The 16996-nt window shown below is 33.3% G+C and overlaps 1 protein-coding gene and 1 non-coding gene across 4 annotated transcripts; both read right to left on the bottom strand.

Moving 5' to 3' along the window:
- Positions 1-453: 453 nt before the first annotated feature.
- TRNAT-UGU (transfer RNA threonine (anticodon UGU)) lies at positions 454-525 on the bottom strand. The gene has a single exon. It is a non-coding gene; the product is annotated as a tRNA-Thr (tRNA).
- A 1407-nt stretch (positions 526-1932) lies between these two features.
- On the bottom strand, positions 1933-15848 carry GCN2 (protein kinase family protein). 3 transcript variants are annotated; one of them, XR_015907051.1, is made up of 29 exons: positions 15528-15848; positions 15327-15395; positions 14934-14993; positions 14669-14774; positions 13848-13952; positions 13120-13509; positions 12854-12982; positions 12691-12774; positions 12498-12584; positions 12300-12408; positions 11242-11353; positions 10906-10960; positions 10478-10653; positions 9507-9691; positions 7965-8113; positions 7595-7844; positions 6525-6804; positions 6316-6409; positions 5857-5937; positions 5539-5595; positions 5089-5220; positions 4928-5011; positions 4701-4809; positions 4475-4594; positions 3857-3964; positions 3282-3367; positions 3048-3150; positions 2840-2962; positions 1933-2466 (listed from the first exon to the last, which is right to left on the bottom strand). XR_015907051.1 is itself a non-coding variant. In XM_016331645.3 (29 exons), the coding sequence occupies exons 1-29, from the start codon at positions 15665-15667 to the stop codon at positions 2356-2358; spliced, it is 3711 nt and encodes a 1236-aa protein (XP_016187131.1). In that variant the 5' UTR covers positions 15668-15848; the 3' UTR covers positions 1933-2355. The 3 variants fall into 3 exon arrangements, 2 of the variants coding, with proteins under 2 accessions (XP_016187131.1, XP_020973578.1); XM_016331645.3 differs by having other exon boundaries at positions 4475-4611; XM_021117919.2 differs by lacking the exons at positions 14669-14774; positions 14934-14993; positions 15327-15395; positions 15528-15848 and adding an exon at positions 14408-14567 and having other exon boundaries at positions 4475-4611.
- Between the last annotated feature and the right edge of the window lie 1148 nt (positions 15849-16996).

Here is a 16996-nt window from a genome sequence, read left to right as displayed (position 1 = left end):
TATTTTATTATTGACCAAAATTCAAACCAAATAAAAAATAAAGTCAAATTACTTTTGTCATATCTCAATGATATTATAGTTGTTCTTTTAAAAGGAAAAAAAAATTTAATAAAACAAATTAATATAAAAAATATTGATATAATTTTTTTAATAACAAATTTTTTATTAAAATAGGTTACTTTACTATATTTAAAATATAATATTTAAAAGAACATTTAGAAAATATTGATATAATTATTTCAATAACAAATTTTTTATTAAAATAGGTTACTTTACTATATTTAAAAGAACATTTAGAATTTATTATTTTGCATTAATAATATTATTAAAAATATATTATTATTTTTTCCTTACAATAACATTTTATTTGGTTCATCAAATAAATAAATATGATATTCATTTATTTATATATAGCTTGTATATCTTTTTTTCATAATATATAATTAAGAAAAATGCCATCACGCAGGATCGAACTACGGACCTTCAGTTTACAAGACTGACGCTCTACCACTGAGCTATAAGGGCTTGTTGATATTCAAATCTTTATTTATTATGTGTATAGAAAATCTAAAAGATTTTTGATGCAGAAATAAGTTTGCTAGAACTTCAGACTCCTCAACTATTATATGAACAGATCCAGTATTCTTTTGTGAAAAAGCATTAAAGAGCTCGCTAGACAATGTTATTGGATGGAAGTTAATTCATCAGTAACCACTAACTAGTAGGGAGATAAATGGTTCATTTTTCAAGAATTTTTCAGTTGAACTTGAAGTTTTACGTATGTCATTTAAGTAAACCAACTTGTCTTTTTCCTTCAGGTGTTTTTCCGGAATGAATTTTACATAGCTTTATGTCATGACCAACTAAAGAAGACACAATAATAATTATAAACAATGTGAACAATAGAGTAAAAAAGAAAATAAAATTAAAATTATAAATCAGATTATTAATTAATTATTTTTAATTTTAAATTATAAAATTTAAAAAATAAGAATTAACAATTAAACCAAATCATAATTGATATTAGCGAAGCATCTCTTCGTCCTGCTTGCGCTCCGTAGTAAGTAGCAACCTCAAATCGCGCCGCAGCCCCGTGCATCCTCCTTCCCGTTGCCCTGCCACTGGCCGTGCAGACCCCACCGCAGCCCCACCTTCATCGTTGCAGCTCACGACCACCGTCGACAACAACGACCACCTCCACGCCAACTCATTGTTCAAAGCCATGCATAATCTCTACTCCGTTCTCTTGCCTCCCACGACCAACTCATTGTTCAAAGCCATGCATAATCTCCACTCCGTTCTCTTGCCTCCCACGACCTCGACTGCTTCTTCCTTCCCTCTTTCCACCATTTCCGCCATCAACCTCAACGCCGCAAAGCATGAATTTTTATATACGCATGTGGATGTTTATTTTTCATACAAATGAGATATTTATTCTTAATACAAATGGAATGTTTATTCTTCTTGTAAATGGGATGCTTATACTCAATACAGCACTCAAGATTGGTGACGACAGGCAATAGCGGCACTAGGGAGGGGGTTTGGATTAGAAGGGAGTATAACCAGGATTAAAAGAAATTTTTTTTAACTTGAATTGAGGTGTTTTTTTTTTTAATCCTAAGTAGACTTTAGCCAATTATTCACATTGTTCAGATTTCTCATTGTTTACCCAGCAGAATTGAAAAAAAGATTTATGTACTAGAAACTGTGACTTTCATTATCTCTTCAATCTTCACCTTTGTCAATTTACCATCCAATCCATGACTATAAATCAATCTTCTCACTATCTAATCCAAGTTCTTTGTGTTTTCTTTTTCAAAATTATATACACTAGTCGTTGAGCTTTAATTCTAGGAATCTCACTATAATGTAATTTTTATAGCTCGCTCATCCAAATGGGTTAAAAATTAAGACGACAAAACAAAAGAAAAGAGGAGAAGCTATAATGATTAGACGTTTAATACTTGCGTCATGTTCCAAGATAAACACACAGGAAATAGCTCCTTAATGGCTACACTATCCAGCTCTATGAATTAAAACCATCCATATACTATTTACACATTTACAAAATCACAACTATGCACAGAAAAGCCTAAAACAAAACTTTCTTAGGCCAAATTTTTTTTTTTTAAAAATAGAAGAAAAAAAGAAAGTAAAAGAAGAAAGATGACAATCAGATAAACCTGCAAAACCGGTATATGTACGAATTCCTCAACATTTGTGTGAAAAAAAAGAAGGCATCCGCTGATAATCTTGTCAGAGTCTACTGTGTTATGTTGGAACTTGGAAAGGCCATCGAATCTATCATCTATTTATGTATGAAGGAGATGTTGTTGAGCTTCTAAAAACGTCATATTAAAACCAAATGGAAGGGTTTCTGAATTGTGTTGCCATAGCATCTGACAGAAACTTGACTAGATTTTCTCTCTCAACATTTTTCTCCCTCTTATATTCAAGGTGTCGAACCTGGAGGCAATTGAAATCCCTTAATAACAGTATCGTATAATCACATTTCAGTAAGATTCTCAAGTTCATGAGCAATAAACTTGGGACAAGATTGCTTTCCTTATCCCAAGATTGTTCCTCATGAACCCTAGCGACTACAAATAAACAATCCAATCATTGCTAAACTTATAATTGCTTAAAGAAAATTTTGGAACAGAGATTCTAAGAAAAAACCACAAGTGATAACCAGCTGAACTAACAAGTAACACCTAGAAAATGCTTGGATTTTATATTTGCGCGGATTTATTTGCGGGAATGTGATATAAATGTAGATCCTTATCTGGGTGAGTTTATACCAAAACTCGGAATGGGATTGGAGAACATTACAAATTACCTTAACAGAACCTGTCTGTGAGACACCTGCATCGGTTATGATGACGAGACATTTGATATCATGCTCATTAGCATACTCATACTGCTCTGTAAGACTTGGATCGGGGATGGGAACAAATCCAGCCTGAAAACATGAAGAGCAAGTGAGCAGAGGCTTGAGTTATAACACTAAATTATATGGATATCAAAATCATTTAAAAAATCTCAACCTTAAAATTCTCTTCCCATAATTCAGCAACTAGTTCCATCCGCTCCATCAAAAGACCACCTCCTCCTCTTGAACAGACAAGAACACTGGTGCTGGCTTCATTTCTGAAACAGTCGAGAAGATTTGCAAAAACAAAATGCCTAACTGAGAAGACAATAACTTAGTGCTGGAGGCAAGGACTGTATCAAAAGTTAAAATAATAATTAAAAAAAAAAAGTATGAGTAGGACACCAACCTAAGGGGCTTAAAATCCACCGGACAATTCTGAATTATTGTCTCTAATGCAAGGCTACTCCCTACACCACTGGGGGGATTTCCTTTCTGACCAACAAAGACGACAAGCAATTAGTAACAGTATACAATCTAGTACCTCAGAGAAAAAGAAGCATTATGTTTGTCTAGGACAGCAATAAGGAGGAAACAAAAACCACTGTAACAGGTATATATATACAATTGAAACATGTAAGATAATCAATGTGGACAGTTAATCATTACTCACGGAAAAGATTAGCATCACAGCGAACCTGACTTATCAAGATTAAGGTAAGAGAGAGCAATAGAAAAAAGATTTGTGTGTATTCAAATTGTATAGAATGATACAATATAAAAGAGTATTTATAGGTGCTAAGAGAATCGAAATAATAAAAACATAATATCCTATAATAAATATTCAAATATGCTAAATAATTCTAATAAAAGTTAATTGATCTTAATATGTTCTAACATATATAAAGTCAGAGACAAAGAAGTATGCAGATACATTCCATGAAAATGGTAATAAGAAGAAATAAATGTGTATGCATAACCTACATAGTTGTGACTGCATAACTGCTGAAGCAAATAGTCATAACGACCACCAACAGCTAGCAAGGCACCATCAGAGAGTGATCCAGGATTGTTCTCCTTCCTTAAGTACACCTGCCAGGAATAAGTTAACTTCATGAGAATGAACAACATACACTTCTAGCTTGTATCAATGTATGTGTGTTTGATATGCAATTCCAAGAAATCATCACCCTGACACTTTTTATCACAAAAACTCATGCACGAAATTTCCAGTAAGCACCAAGCAGGGGCACATATATAGTTGGTGACCGAAAAAATATGTTTAGTAAACTGGTATACTCTAGTTCAATCAATCTTATTTCACATAAAGCAATGAATAGATAATCTCTTTAAACCTTTTAATCAGCAGCCAAACAAGTTTAACTCAATAACTTGTTATTAGTGTCAGAATTAATTCTCTTGTATGTTGAAGTGAAGCTTTATAGAATTGTTCATTCCAAAAGTATTGGGAAAACTAGACAGAACAGAATGGAAGAGTAAAAGATGAATAAACAGAGAAAGAAAGACAATGAAAGGCTTTGTAGGATTTAAATAAACCCAATGTGAGATTAATATGTCTATAAAAAAACAACTCTAGGTTACCTGAAAAAATAAATCTCTATGATAACTTTCAGTTGGTGGCATCAATGCATCAATATAGACGTTTTGGTCAATCTTCCAAATTCTCAAGAGACTGAAGAGTTCAGACAATTCATCAAGTGCCTTGCATGTGCGTTTATCTGCATTAGTTTATTATTTTCTAATAACCACGACGTTCCTTCTATTATGCGTAGACATATATTCTGATACAACTGTAAGAATAGTATACCAGATCGAAGAGCTCCTCTTAATCTAGGAAGTGCCTGATTTGCAGAATCACAGAACCTTAAACCAACTGTCTGCAGTCTGTTTACAGTAGCTTCTGCTAATTTTAGTTCCTGTAAAAGCATTTGATGATACTAATAAATCTATCTGATGAATCTTTTCCTTATGCACTACTATGACCACAACAATAACTATTACAGACAAACAACATTTCTAAATAAATTTTCTCACCTGCAAAAGCTGCCGCCTTATGACTCCCCATTTTGATTTCCTTTTTGAAGATTGTGGGCGCAAAGAACCCATCATGGAAAGAATCTTCAGAAAATTAAAACTGTCATACTAGATATTATGCACTTAATAATGCCAATGTCATGATTGTGCAACCAACATACCTCTGCAACTTTAAGCCTGTGTTCTACTTTGACTCCAACCCACGACCAAATTGCATCCAGTAACTCACCATGGTTTAGATGAATGTCACATGAATCTGCATGGAAAAAGCAAGTGACTATGTCCCTTGTCACCTGTAATAAAATTGGTAAAACTGGCAAATTAAATACCGATTAATTATCACCTTCATAAGACACAATTCCAAAAGATTTAAGAGACACAGAATGAAATAAATCATAGGTTGAGTAGTGAAGATTTTATCCCTCCATATTGCATTTTAAGAACAATACTTTTACTTATGTACCATGCTAATAAAGTCAATGACTTGTCCTTCTATTGCCAGAACCAGTCCGTGTCATGTATAACTCTAACTACCAGCTGTTATAAAGCCAGATCCCAGATAACTATTCATAGCAAAATTCAGAACTTAATGCTAAGGTAGAAAACATCACCTTTATGACCTCTGCCTCTGTCAATGCTGAGGTACCACCAATAATGTCAAAATCTCCCTGCGAGAAATGATTTCATAATGAAGGGTCTTAAGATGCATTGAAATGATAGAGTAGACTTTCAAGAAAAGCATTGCAGAAGCTCCAAACAGATTATTCAATGAATACAGGGTAAAAATTCTCAAGACCATTTACATTTTTCTCCCACCAAATACCAGCTATGGATAATTTTATTTATCATTCATATTGTTCTTTGTTCCTTCGGATCAATTCAAAGACAAGAAAGAATAAAAGCACTGGAAAAATTCACTAGAATAGTACCTGAAGGTAGCGATTTGGTGACGAATGTCCAACTGCTCTTCTGTATACACTTGATATCTCGTATCTTTTGAATGAAGATTTCTACACACAATGTAGAATTATGTATCAAATTTTATCCTCATGGCTTGCTGCACTGACAAAGTCATACCATCTACTAAGAATAGTTCAGAATATCTTTTTTCATCAAAGAGAATTGAAGGATCATGCGGTAGTGTTTTTTTTTTTTTTCAAATGTTCTATTTGAAGAGCATCATTTATACATTCCAAGGCACAAAGAAGTTAAAGACTATACATCCATATGTATAAAATATTAAAATCATAACTAAACCTAGAATTCTGTTTTTCAATGAAACCATTATTATAATAACCATTTTATATACAATTGATGTCAAATATTAACATGATGAATATAATTGAAGAATAAAGAAATAAATAAAATCAAGCTGATATATGCAATACCTGATTTGATATGATCCAATTCACAAAAGGCAAGCGCAGCTCATGGCAAAGTTCGAGCATGTCTCCTCCATGGGTCAGAAGTTTAACTGCATTTCTACTCCAAAAAACAAAACAAAACCAGAAATCTTTCGTCTAGTTTGTCAAGGTCATGAAGCATTATGTCAAAAATATGTAAACAAAAGCAAAGAATTTGAGTTTCAAATACTGACCTGTTAAACTGTGGACAATCATCCAACAATCGCATTGTTAATACTTCTAGATGCTTTGCACAATGCTGTCTGAAAATTTCCCTGCTCACATCTACAACATAATCTCGAACCTCAGTTTCAAGATCTGTGTACTGAATAGATGAAGAACTATCTCCAACTGTCCCCAAGCTTCCAGCTTGATGAATATGTTTTGAAGTTAACATCTCTTGGTCAAAGATGGCATTTACAACTTTGTCATATATGCTTGTATCCTCTGATTTCTTCATTGTTCGGAGGATATCTGAAAAAGACAATTATCACTTATCCAAGATACCCATGGCATTTAGATTCTCATTACTACCGCTAGTCATCAAGGCTGATTGTTCCTGAATTTATACTCCTTGTCAGTCTGACAAAAAAGTTTTATCTTCACAAAACATATAGTATACCCATCAAGACAGTGAATACCTTGCTGAGATATCTTTAAAAACAATAGTCACTAGACTAGGAAGACTTCATACATATTTTTGTATCTAGCACTTCCTCATGCGAAAGCCTATTGTTTTCCCCAAGGCTCTGACAGGATGTTATAGTCTAGCTTTTCTAAAAGTTCAAGCCATTAGATGAAGAGTCATGAATAGTTTTATATCTAACATATTACATATCATACACTAGTGCTGATGAAAACATGTAAATATGTTATACTGTGACAACAATATTTTACAAACAAGTTCTCACCAAATTGGAATTCAACACCTTCCAATAATTATGATTATAATCAAAAATTGCTAGATGCATGTGATTTTTAAGTTATTAACTTCCCTAAGAAAAGTTTTGAACCACTTGTGGACTTCTGAAACACATTAAGTTCATGAGTTACACAATGTGGGGGAAAAATTACAGTTCACATGTGTTTCATGAGTTGTGATTAATCAATTTTTCAGTGGTTCTTCTGATAGCCATATTTGTGCAAATAATTAACCTCAGATAAGTTGATAAGATAATGCTTCCTTTAAATGGATAATACAAGTACTATGTAGGTGCAATTCAACAACACAATATCAGAATGCAAAAAGGTCTTAATCACTTACCATCCAACAATTCAGATTCCATTCTCGGGGGAAAGGCATTATGTAGAAGCTCTGTGGCAGAAGGCCGATCAGAAGGACCTGGAGACATCAACTTTCGTACTATGGATTCCTGTTCTGGAAACTGAGCAACCCATGCCGGAGGAAGTTCTCCCTTCTGTTTCAGATCAGACAACACAATATGTCTCTCCATGGCTGTCCCAAATGGGTGCCAAAGCTCAAAGAAAACAACACCTAAGCTGTACATATCCGCCTGCAGCACAAGTAAACCCGAGAATTACATAAAATGGTTTCAAACAGATTATATGCAACAGATGTTATGAAAAAGTATAAAATAAATGGTCGGAATCATATAATGGTGAATCTTGTACACCTTCTCATCAATCTTAGGCCATCCTTGTTCAATTTCAGGAGCCGTATAGAAATAAGTCCCCACTTGTCCAGTGCCATCTGTAGAAACTCCAGGTGGATCAACAGGAAGGCTAAGATCATGATCAAGCTTGTCCAACTTCAAGAACTTGGCTGGGAAAGATTAGAGATTAAAATAATTAGTTTTATCAAAAATAAGTTAAAAAATTAAATTAGCAATATAAAATTTGATACTGCATCCACAAATAACCATTTCCTTGGTAATATGAAAAGAACAAGCACTAACATCACTCAATCAGAATGCTTATATTATACTCCCTCCTCAAATTAACTGTAAAACCTATTTTTGGGTTCACTGAAAAATTGATATATTTGGACAAACTTTTATCTAAATACATGAAGTTTTCAATTAATAAAAAAAGTGAAATAGAAATTTAATTTGAAAAAGAGGTAGTAATTTTACTAATATCATCAGTATCTGGCTTAAACTCTAACAAGGAAACCACACTAAGATCTTAATGTTACTGAGCAGGCACATGGAACAAGCAAAATGCACATCCATTTGCAGGCATCCCAAACAAGATAAAAATAACTAAATATTTTATACTCATGCTCACAGTGAAGATCAAGAAAGTGAGAGAGTGGAAACAATTCTGTTAAGGTAAAACAGGAAAGTAGAGGGAATATTAACATAGCAAAAAACAAAACAGAGGAGACAAAAACCATTTGAATACGCAAAAACAATAAAGCCTGCCAATTTGCTCAAAGGACAATAATTGAGAACCAAGTTTGACAAACCCCCTTTACTACACAAATGGAAGCCTACTTTTTGTCTCTTTAAGGGGAAATAACTACCATCAAAGTATCAAACTATTATCAGTGAAGTTGAGCTAATGGGCATCCTTAACCCTTTTTACCATTGACCTCAAATGAAAATATAAATGCAATACACTGATGGACAAACTTTGAACAAGCAAAACAAATCACAAATACAACCAGAACACTTGGCAGCCAATAGATTGATAAGCTTTATCACATCCTCTGATAAATAGTTAAATACAACAGAACCTTTCATATCTAGTAAGCTATCTACTGAGTCAACAAGCTAGACGGGGTTGAATTATTATACAAAGAGAAAGTGTGAATAAAATGAAAGGGTAAAGTATTATTTGGTTCCCAACATTTGGGCCAAATTCTAATTCAGTCTCTAAAGTTTCGAAAGTCCTATCTTAGTCCTAAAAAGTTTCAAACAGGTTCAATGTTGTGCCACAGTTAAATTTGACATGAACAATTAGCATATTTAAAAGCCAACGTTCGATTTCAGTATGTAAGTAAAATCGACCTACGAATGATCACTAATGTAAAAGTTTCCGTTAATTATTCGAGTCAAATTTAATGGTGGGACAACATTGAATCTGTTTGAAACTTTTTGGGGTTAAAATAGGAGGTTTGAAACGTTAGAGATAAAATTAGGATTAGGCTCAAACGTTGGGAACCAAAATAGTACTTTACCCAAAATGAAAAGTTAATGGAATCAGGATCTTACCAAGACCAAAATCACCAATTTTAATATCATTGCGAGCATCAAAGAATATGTTATTTGGTGTCAAATCCCGATGAATTATTCCTTGTCCATGTATATGTGCCAAACCTTCCACTATTTGACGAAACAAATGCCATGCCAGCTCTTTGTCGAAATGATTATATGATTCAAACACCTGGTGAAGAGTCCTTTAAATCCGAGAACCCAACCCCCAAACAAGAAAAAAACAGATGAATGACATATGGCGAATATAAATATGGGACAATTGGCTGTGTTTGTGCACATGTGCCTGCATGCATATACAGTATCCAAGGAGTTTCATCCACAATATTGATTGTTGATAGTAGTTTTCGAATTCAAATAAATGAATAATTACAGAACAATATCAAAAGAAAATAAATAAAGAAAATTATGTGGATAAAGTTATCCAGAGAGGAATCCATTAATCTAAACAGAGTCAGGCAAGGCCAGAATTCAACTAATATTTTATTCATTTTCCTTGTTGAAAGATTGGATTGCTATACTTCATAGATAGCTTTTTTCTTCTGATTGCCTTTTTGCTCTTACAAAGAGGATCTCTTATCCTCCGTTTTTCTTACATTATCACTCTCATCCTTAATGATACTGCTATTCTTCTTTTACATATATATAAAACCAAATCATATTTACCATGTTCATGGTAGCTATACATTCTATATGCCTGATCACAAGTAAATGCACCAAGTCTTGAAGACAAGAAGATAATTATAGAGAATTTGGAAGATAAGGTATCTGCAAAAATATAAATTGGGAAAAAAAAAATAAACAGCAAAGAAGAAGGAGAGAGAGAGAGAGAGAAGCTAAAGCTAGACATTTTCAAATTATCTCTATTTAAAAGACATACACTACAATAGTAAAGTCCATGTTATTAAGCATTGTCCCATAAGTAAGTCTGCAGTCTGATCATAAAGAATACAAATAACTGAAAATCTTACCTGGGACAGTACTCCATTTGTATATAAAGGTACGTTGATTCAAGCTGATTTTCATGCACAAGGGCATTATTGGAGCTTGCAGCTTTATAGGTATAGCTGAAAGAAGGGCTCAGTGTAGTCCTTGAACTCCAAGCCGCATCATTTTCAGAGTTTGCGATTCCGGTTTCAAACCATGCCTGGGAGTTTTGCATTGATCAGAATCATCATATGAGGACATAAATCTTATTTATTTATTTATTTATTTATTTATTTATTTTGCATATCTACTCATGTACTCTTCGAGAAACTCTGTCCCTCTTCAATGCAAACAAAGAAGAACAAGGCATCCAGGATGGTCAATACAATAGAATACACAGTTAATGCAGAAGCAAAATGAGAAAGTTTCAGTAACCAAAAAATGGTGCATAGAAAAATAAGATGGCTTATACCTGATAATACCTAACAACATGTTGATGCTGCAAACGAGAAAGTGTGGCTACTTCTCTGGTTTTCTCGCATTACATTGATGGATAAACAAGTAAGAAGTGGTAAAAATAAAATAAAGTAAAAAGAGAGTATACAAGGAAACAGAAAGAAATGATAAGGACCACAACAAGAACAATAAAGCCTTATAACTCCATACTGAAATCAATTTGCTCCAACAAAAAAATAAATCGAGAACAAAGTGAATGGTTTCTTATTTATTCACCAAACTATAGACATTAATTACATAATTGCACACTAAAAAGTGATAGTTCGTTTCGCAAAGGTAACAACAAAATTACCTTAATATTCTTTCAGGCATGGTTTTGTCCTTAAGGCGAATCTTCTTTACAGCATACTGCCTTCCATCAAGCTTATTTTTGCACAGCACAACATGGCCAAAACCACCATGTCCTGTTTCAAATGCCAAGTAAAAACTCTTACACTCACTGAAATACTTCATCAAATACTTCTCAATACTGATGTATTATTTCAAAAGAAACAGCTAAACCGTAACTAACTGAAATTTTGTTTACATTAAAATTAAAACAGGGAGAGGAGGGGGGGGGAGTAAATATATAAAAAAGAAGAAAAAAAAAGTGCTACTTACACATTACTAAGAAAGTTGCAACCCAAATTTCAAATCACCCAAAAAAAAAAAGGAAAGAACAGCAAACAGGAATTAAGCAGGTAATGAAGAAATATAGAATCTGGCCTTCAACAATTTCCTAGTGTCTTCAGAGAAAGAAGGTCACGCAAAGTTGGATGAAGGTTCCATCATATTTGAAAGCATAATTTCCAAAACAAACAAAATAAACAGGTGTTTGCCATTCCTTACATAAAGGAGCACAAATCCATATTACTAATAAACCTCCAGAGGTGGGATTATCAATAGGCAGAGCAAAGATTGACCTGAGGTTTCTCTTCTATATCACTAGCTAAATGGAAGTTCATGGTGAGATCCAGTTCCATGGGCTTTCTATGAGGATTTTAGCACAACAAGGAATGAATGATTAGCAAACAAACAGCAAATGAGAATTAGTGACAAAAACAACCTGCCTAATACCTATTCTGTTAAAAAAATTGATGGCATCAAAATGTAACAGAGTGGAAAGATCACATCCAATACAAATTCTATATAGCAAAAAAGATAAAATTAGGAATGCTTCCAATATTTTCCAATTACCAAAATATCAATAACACAAAGGAGAAGAAATCAAAATCATCAACTAAAAATGAAATTATAGTACTTCAATATCATCATGGTATACACCTTAAAGAAAGACATTATAGAATTACAGAATCATATATCATATATATTCATATAAAATGCAAAAAGAAACTCATGAAACTCCTTTACCAAGAGGCCGTAGCTCCTCAAAATCATTCAGATATCGAGAACTATGGGGAATCGTATTTGAACCACCAAGATCAGAAGGTTTCCAAAACTGAGATATTCTGGTTGAAGCCTGGACAAAAACAAGCAAATAAATGGATAATTAACAAGTTTAGTGGTGAGAAAGAGATGATCTAATCCACCCAGAAAGAGATTACTAACCACATGTTTCTGAAAAACATTATCAAATGTTTTGTTAAAAAGGGAGGGAGGTTTAGATGCCATATCACGAGCCCAATCAGAAAATATCTGGGAAGGTAACACGAAAAATTAGGATCCCTTTGAAACGGACATCAGTTGAAAATTAAAATTAGTCTTTTCTATTTCGGTGAAGTGGCAATCTATATTTTGATACCCCAAAATTGTATAGCTCTTCTGCTACTTGTGGCAAAGAGTCAACCAGTGTTCCTTTAGAAGCACATAGACGAAGCAGGTGAACCTACTCAAAAGGAGTGAAGCTTAATCATTGCTTAGCAATTGTCTCGTGATTAAATGATAATGATAAACTTGACCTTTACCATTATAAGATCCTTTTCAACTGTTTGGGATGTTTGATGTTGAGAAGTGGCGGAAGAAAAAGATTCTGAAGACACACTTTCATACATCTGTTCGTCATCTTGTGGTGCATACTCAGCAAAGACAAAATCCTGAATATGCATCAATAGAAGATAAGCGGGTTAACATAATTAAATATCTTAAACAGATATAAGACAATAAAATACACAAAAAGCAAACAAACAATACATAGATACTTAAAAGAAGCAAAATATATCATTTATATTACCTCTTTCTCACCTTCAATGTCATTCCCCACAAGATCGTCCACCAGATTTCCACTTGAACTAGTCGAGGATGTATTCTTATTGCCATCTTCACTAACTTCTCCAACTGTATCTAATTTAGCAGGGAGCTCTTGCTTTATTAATGGTTTTTCCTTACTGTCAGATTTCTTTTCGCGGGCCTCAGAATCATATTTTGAGGTGTCTAACTTAGAGGGAGGAAGAGAAGAACTTTTTCCGGCAGTTTCATCCATTCCAATTTCCCAATTCCAAGACTCTTCATAACCACTGAAAAGGTCTATGAAACCATAAACAAAAGATATATTTTTGTTTGACGGTGCCATATCCTTGAGAAACAATTCTTCATTGCTTTCCTTAGTCGAGTGCAAAGGCTTCTACAGAAGGAGAACAAAAATATACGAACATCAGCTTAAGAAGCATAATAACTTGCCCTTTGAAATAGATTATTAAAAACTACATGAAAGCATCAGCGAAATACCATCAACGATAAAAGATAATCAAGCATTTAGCAGTAATGAAGTAATGCTCCAATAAATATTCAAATAAAGGAAAATCATCATCAACAACAACAGCAGCATTGCCAATCTTATTGTTCTAATATCTAACAATGTTCTTTTTATGACAATTTTTTTTATGCATTACAAGAAATGAATGAATAAAGATACTGAATAGTTATTATAGAGTAATACAAAATACAGAATGAAAAGCTCACAGATTCAGTTGGTTTAGCAATTGGCTCAATTCCAGACAGAAATTCTTGAGCAGCCTCAACCAAATTAAAGATCATTACTCGGCCCTCCCTAGCATTTAAAGTAGCCTGAAAAGGACAGTAACAAAATACAAAGCAAAACATAAATACATTTACTTCATCCAATGTAAACAACTTAGAGGCTCCAAGGGATGAATAGTAGTTCTCACAAAAATTATAATATCTTTATAAAGAGAGTGAGAAATGGACTCAACATAAAAAAGAAGCCATAAATATAACACAGAATTGTATCCAATTAGACTAAGAAAGCAAATGACAAGATGCCTGAAACATGTCTAGTAAACTCCTGGGTACCAAGAAAGATCAGTAATTACATTCAAAGAATTAAAAGAAAGAGGAACACATGGAGAATTCAAAATAAGATCACATAGAAATATGCTTGGTTTAGTAACTTGTTCTTGCCATTCAGGTCTCAACTACCTCAATATTGAATCCTACCTCAATTTTCTTTAGATAATGTACAAATCATGTTTTTCAGAATCTTTTAATTCAATAATACATACTTGATACTTCTTCCACCTTGTGGCTCCCTTTCTACCAACTTGGGCATCATAACACATGCTTGCTCTCAATTGCTCTCAGCATTGACACCAAGAAACCAAAAACATCAAAGCATTCTATTGCTAACCAATATTTCATCCTAGCCATAAATATTAACACAACACTACCTACAACACAATAAATGCACCAACGGTTAACAATTCAACAACAACATTGAAGTGTACGAGTAGAGACATATACTGAGGTATAAATTTGGATCATACCTGATCATGGAGGAGTGACAATAGTTTATCAGTGTCACTCTCTAATAAGCCATTCTCAGGAGTAATCTGCAGCTTGGGACACTTGAAGGGATACCCAGGTAAGCATCTATAAAGAGAAAGACACAGAAGGGCCAATTCAATATCAATTCACAATTAAAAAAATTAAAAAATAAACAAAAGCTATCTTAAATCCTGTTGAATGTCAAACCATTAACATCTACATATGAATTGACAACAAAGGTGCAAAAGAGTCAGAGTTTGATACCTGACGTGAAGAAGAGCAGAAACATCCAAGTCCTCATAACCCATGTCCTTAGAGTAAGGCCTAGTCAATTCCAAGCACAAACCAAACAACACATTCAATAACTTACTTCACGTTCAAAACAGCTTAAAAATATTAAAATGCAATATTTCAATGAACACACGCTGCTAGTTACGAAACACGGCCCTCATCATCCAAATTCATAACCAAAGAAACGACATAAATTAGAATTTAACTTTCATGCATGCACCGAGTGTAAAAGAGTTTACAATCGTATATTGACATATCAACATATCAGCTAAAAATTAAACTAGTTAAAAAATCTAAACGCATGAATCTGATTAGATTAGATGACGGCGTGTTTACACTGTCAGCGTCAAAATTAAACTCTATTACCTGAGCTTAATAAGTATTTGAGGAGGTGAGCCAGGAAGAACCTTGCAATCTTCTTGGAAAATCGCACATCTAAAACAAAACAACAAACACCAATGCACCATAATAATAAGAATAGTCATATAGAAACGTAAAACAAAAACCGCAATAATCAACAACGAATGCAGAAATTCCAAAATGAAGAGTTAGCATATGATTCATTACAGAGCAGTGATCTCTTCGGAGAGTTCAATATCATCGTTGGCGGATTGAGAAGTGTGATCTTTGGAAGGGGCTCTTCCCTTGCTCCTGCCGCCACCGCCGCCTCCGCCGCCGCGCTTCTTCTTCTTCGAGCTGTGTCCCATTCAATTCATTCAACTCACTCTGATTCTCTTTGAAGTTTGAAATTGATGCAGCAACTATAAGAATTAAGAAACACTCAGCGGAGCTAAACGCACCGTTTTAGAAAATCTAGCTAACCTCAGCTAAAAAATCAAATGAAAATGAAGTAAACTGAAAAGGATGCAAATGGCAGCACGTAATGAGACAAAAAGCACTATTTAATGTGGGCAATTTTATTTTGCGTTAATTTATTAATTAATTATTTAATGTAATTTTACTTAAAAATGTATTGAAAATTTATTTATCTATGTATTTATAATATATTAAAATAGAATTTAAAATAAGTAAGTTGGGTTGGTCTAATATTAAATACACCAACCTTTAAATAAAATTTTGATTTGTGATGGATTAATCTTTTGTCTGTCAAAAAAAATTTTAAGATAATCTTCTAATTGATTGACATAATTTATTTACTATTTATGTAATTGAATTAATTTTTAATATTTTTTTTTTGATTGAATTACTTTTGAATTCTTTTGGAAAAAAATAAATGTAATTCAAACAATAAAAAGTAGTTGTTATCATTCTCATAATTTATCAATTGTAATATTAATTTTCAAAGACAATTAACAACAACATAATTGTCTATTGTGTATCCAATGATTATAACCAATTACAAACAAATAATATAGATTTTAAATGCAATTAAAACTAAGAGATTTATTACATATATAAGTCTTTTTGGTATATAAATTTATACAAATTGGCTGAAATCCAACAAAAACGACTTTTAGTTTAGATTGCGAATAAATAAACTACTCTTGAACAACACAAACGGTTCTTTTCCCTCAATCAAAACTGCAATACTCAAAATTTAAATAAAGATCAAAATCTCTCAAAAATATCTGAAAATCGTCGTGAAAAGTGAAGGAAGTTGCGAAGATAAATTCGAAAAGAATTATGATAAACAAAATAAGAAGATGAAGAAGAAGTAGCAGAAGATGAGGAGGAATGAGATGAAGAATTTTGAATTATGCAGAACTTATCAGCGCACATACACCAAAAATTCTTAAACAATACACTCAAATATCTTCATGTTACATCCAAATTTGGACTAAATCCCCATAGTGGTCCCCCAGATTCAGCTCGTGCACCAATTTAGCTCTTGAGATTCCAATTGCACTATTATAGTTCTCGAGATTATGCTCCGGGCTACATATTGGCCCTTCACTCGAATTCCGGTGTGAGTCAGCAATCGGCTTGCTGGTGTGGCACAACCATTGCCACCTAGGATCTACAAAACAACATCGTTTCATGGTTGAAACGTTTTGAAACTAAAATGTCGTCGTTTT

This window comes from Arachis ipaensis, chromosome B3 (genome assembly GCF_059453495.1).
Source record: "Arachis ipaensis isolate K30076 ecotype BB chromosome B3, ASM5945349v1, whole genome shotgun sequence".
Lineage (NCBI taxonomy): Eukaryota > Viridiplantae > Streptophyta > Magnoliopsida > Fabales > Fabaceae > Arachis > Arachis ipaensis.
The sequence above is the reverse complement of the archived record's forward strand: the minus strand, read 5'-3'. Positions and strand labels throughout refer to the sequence as shown.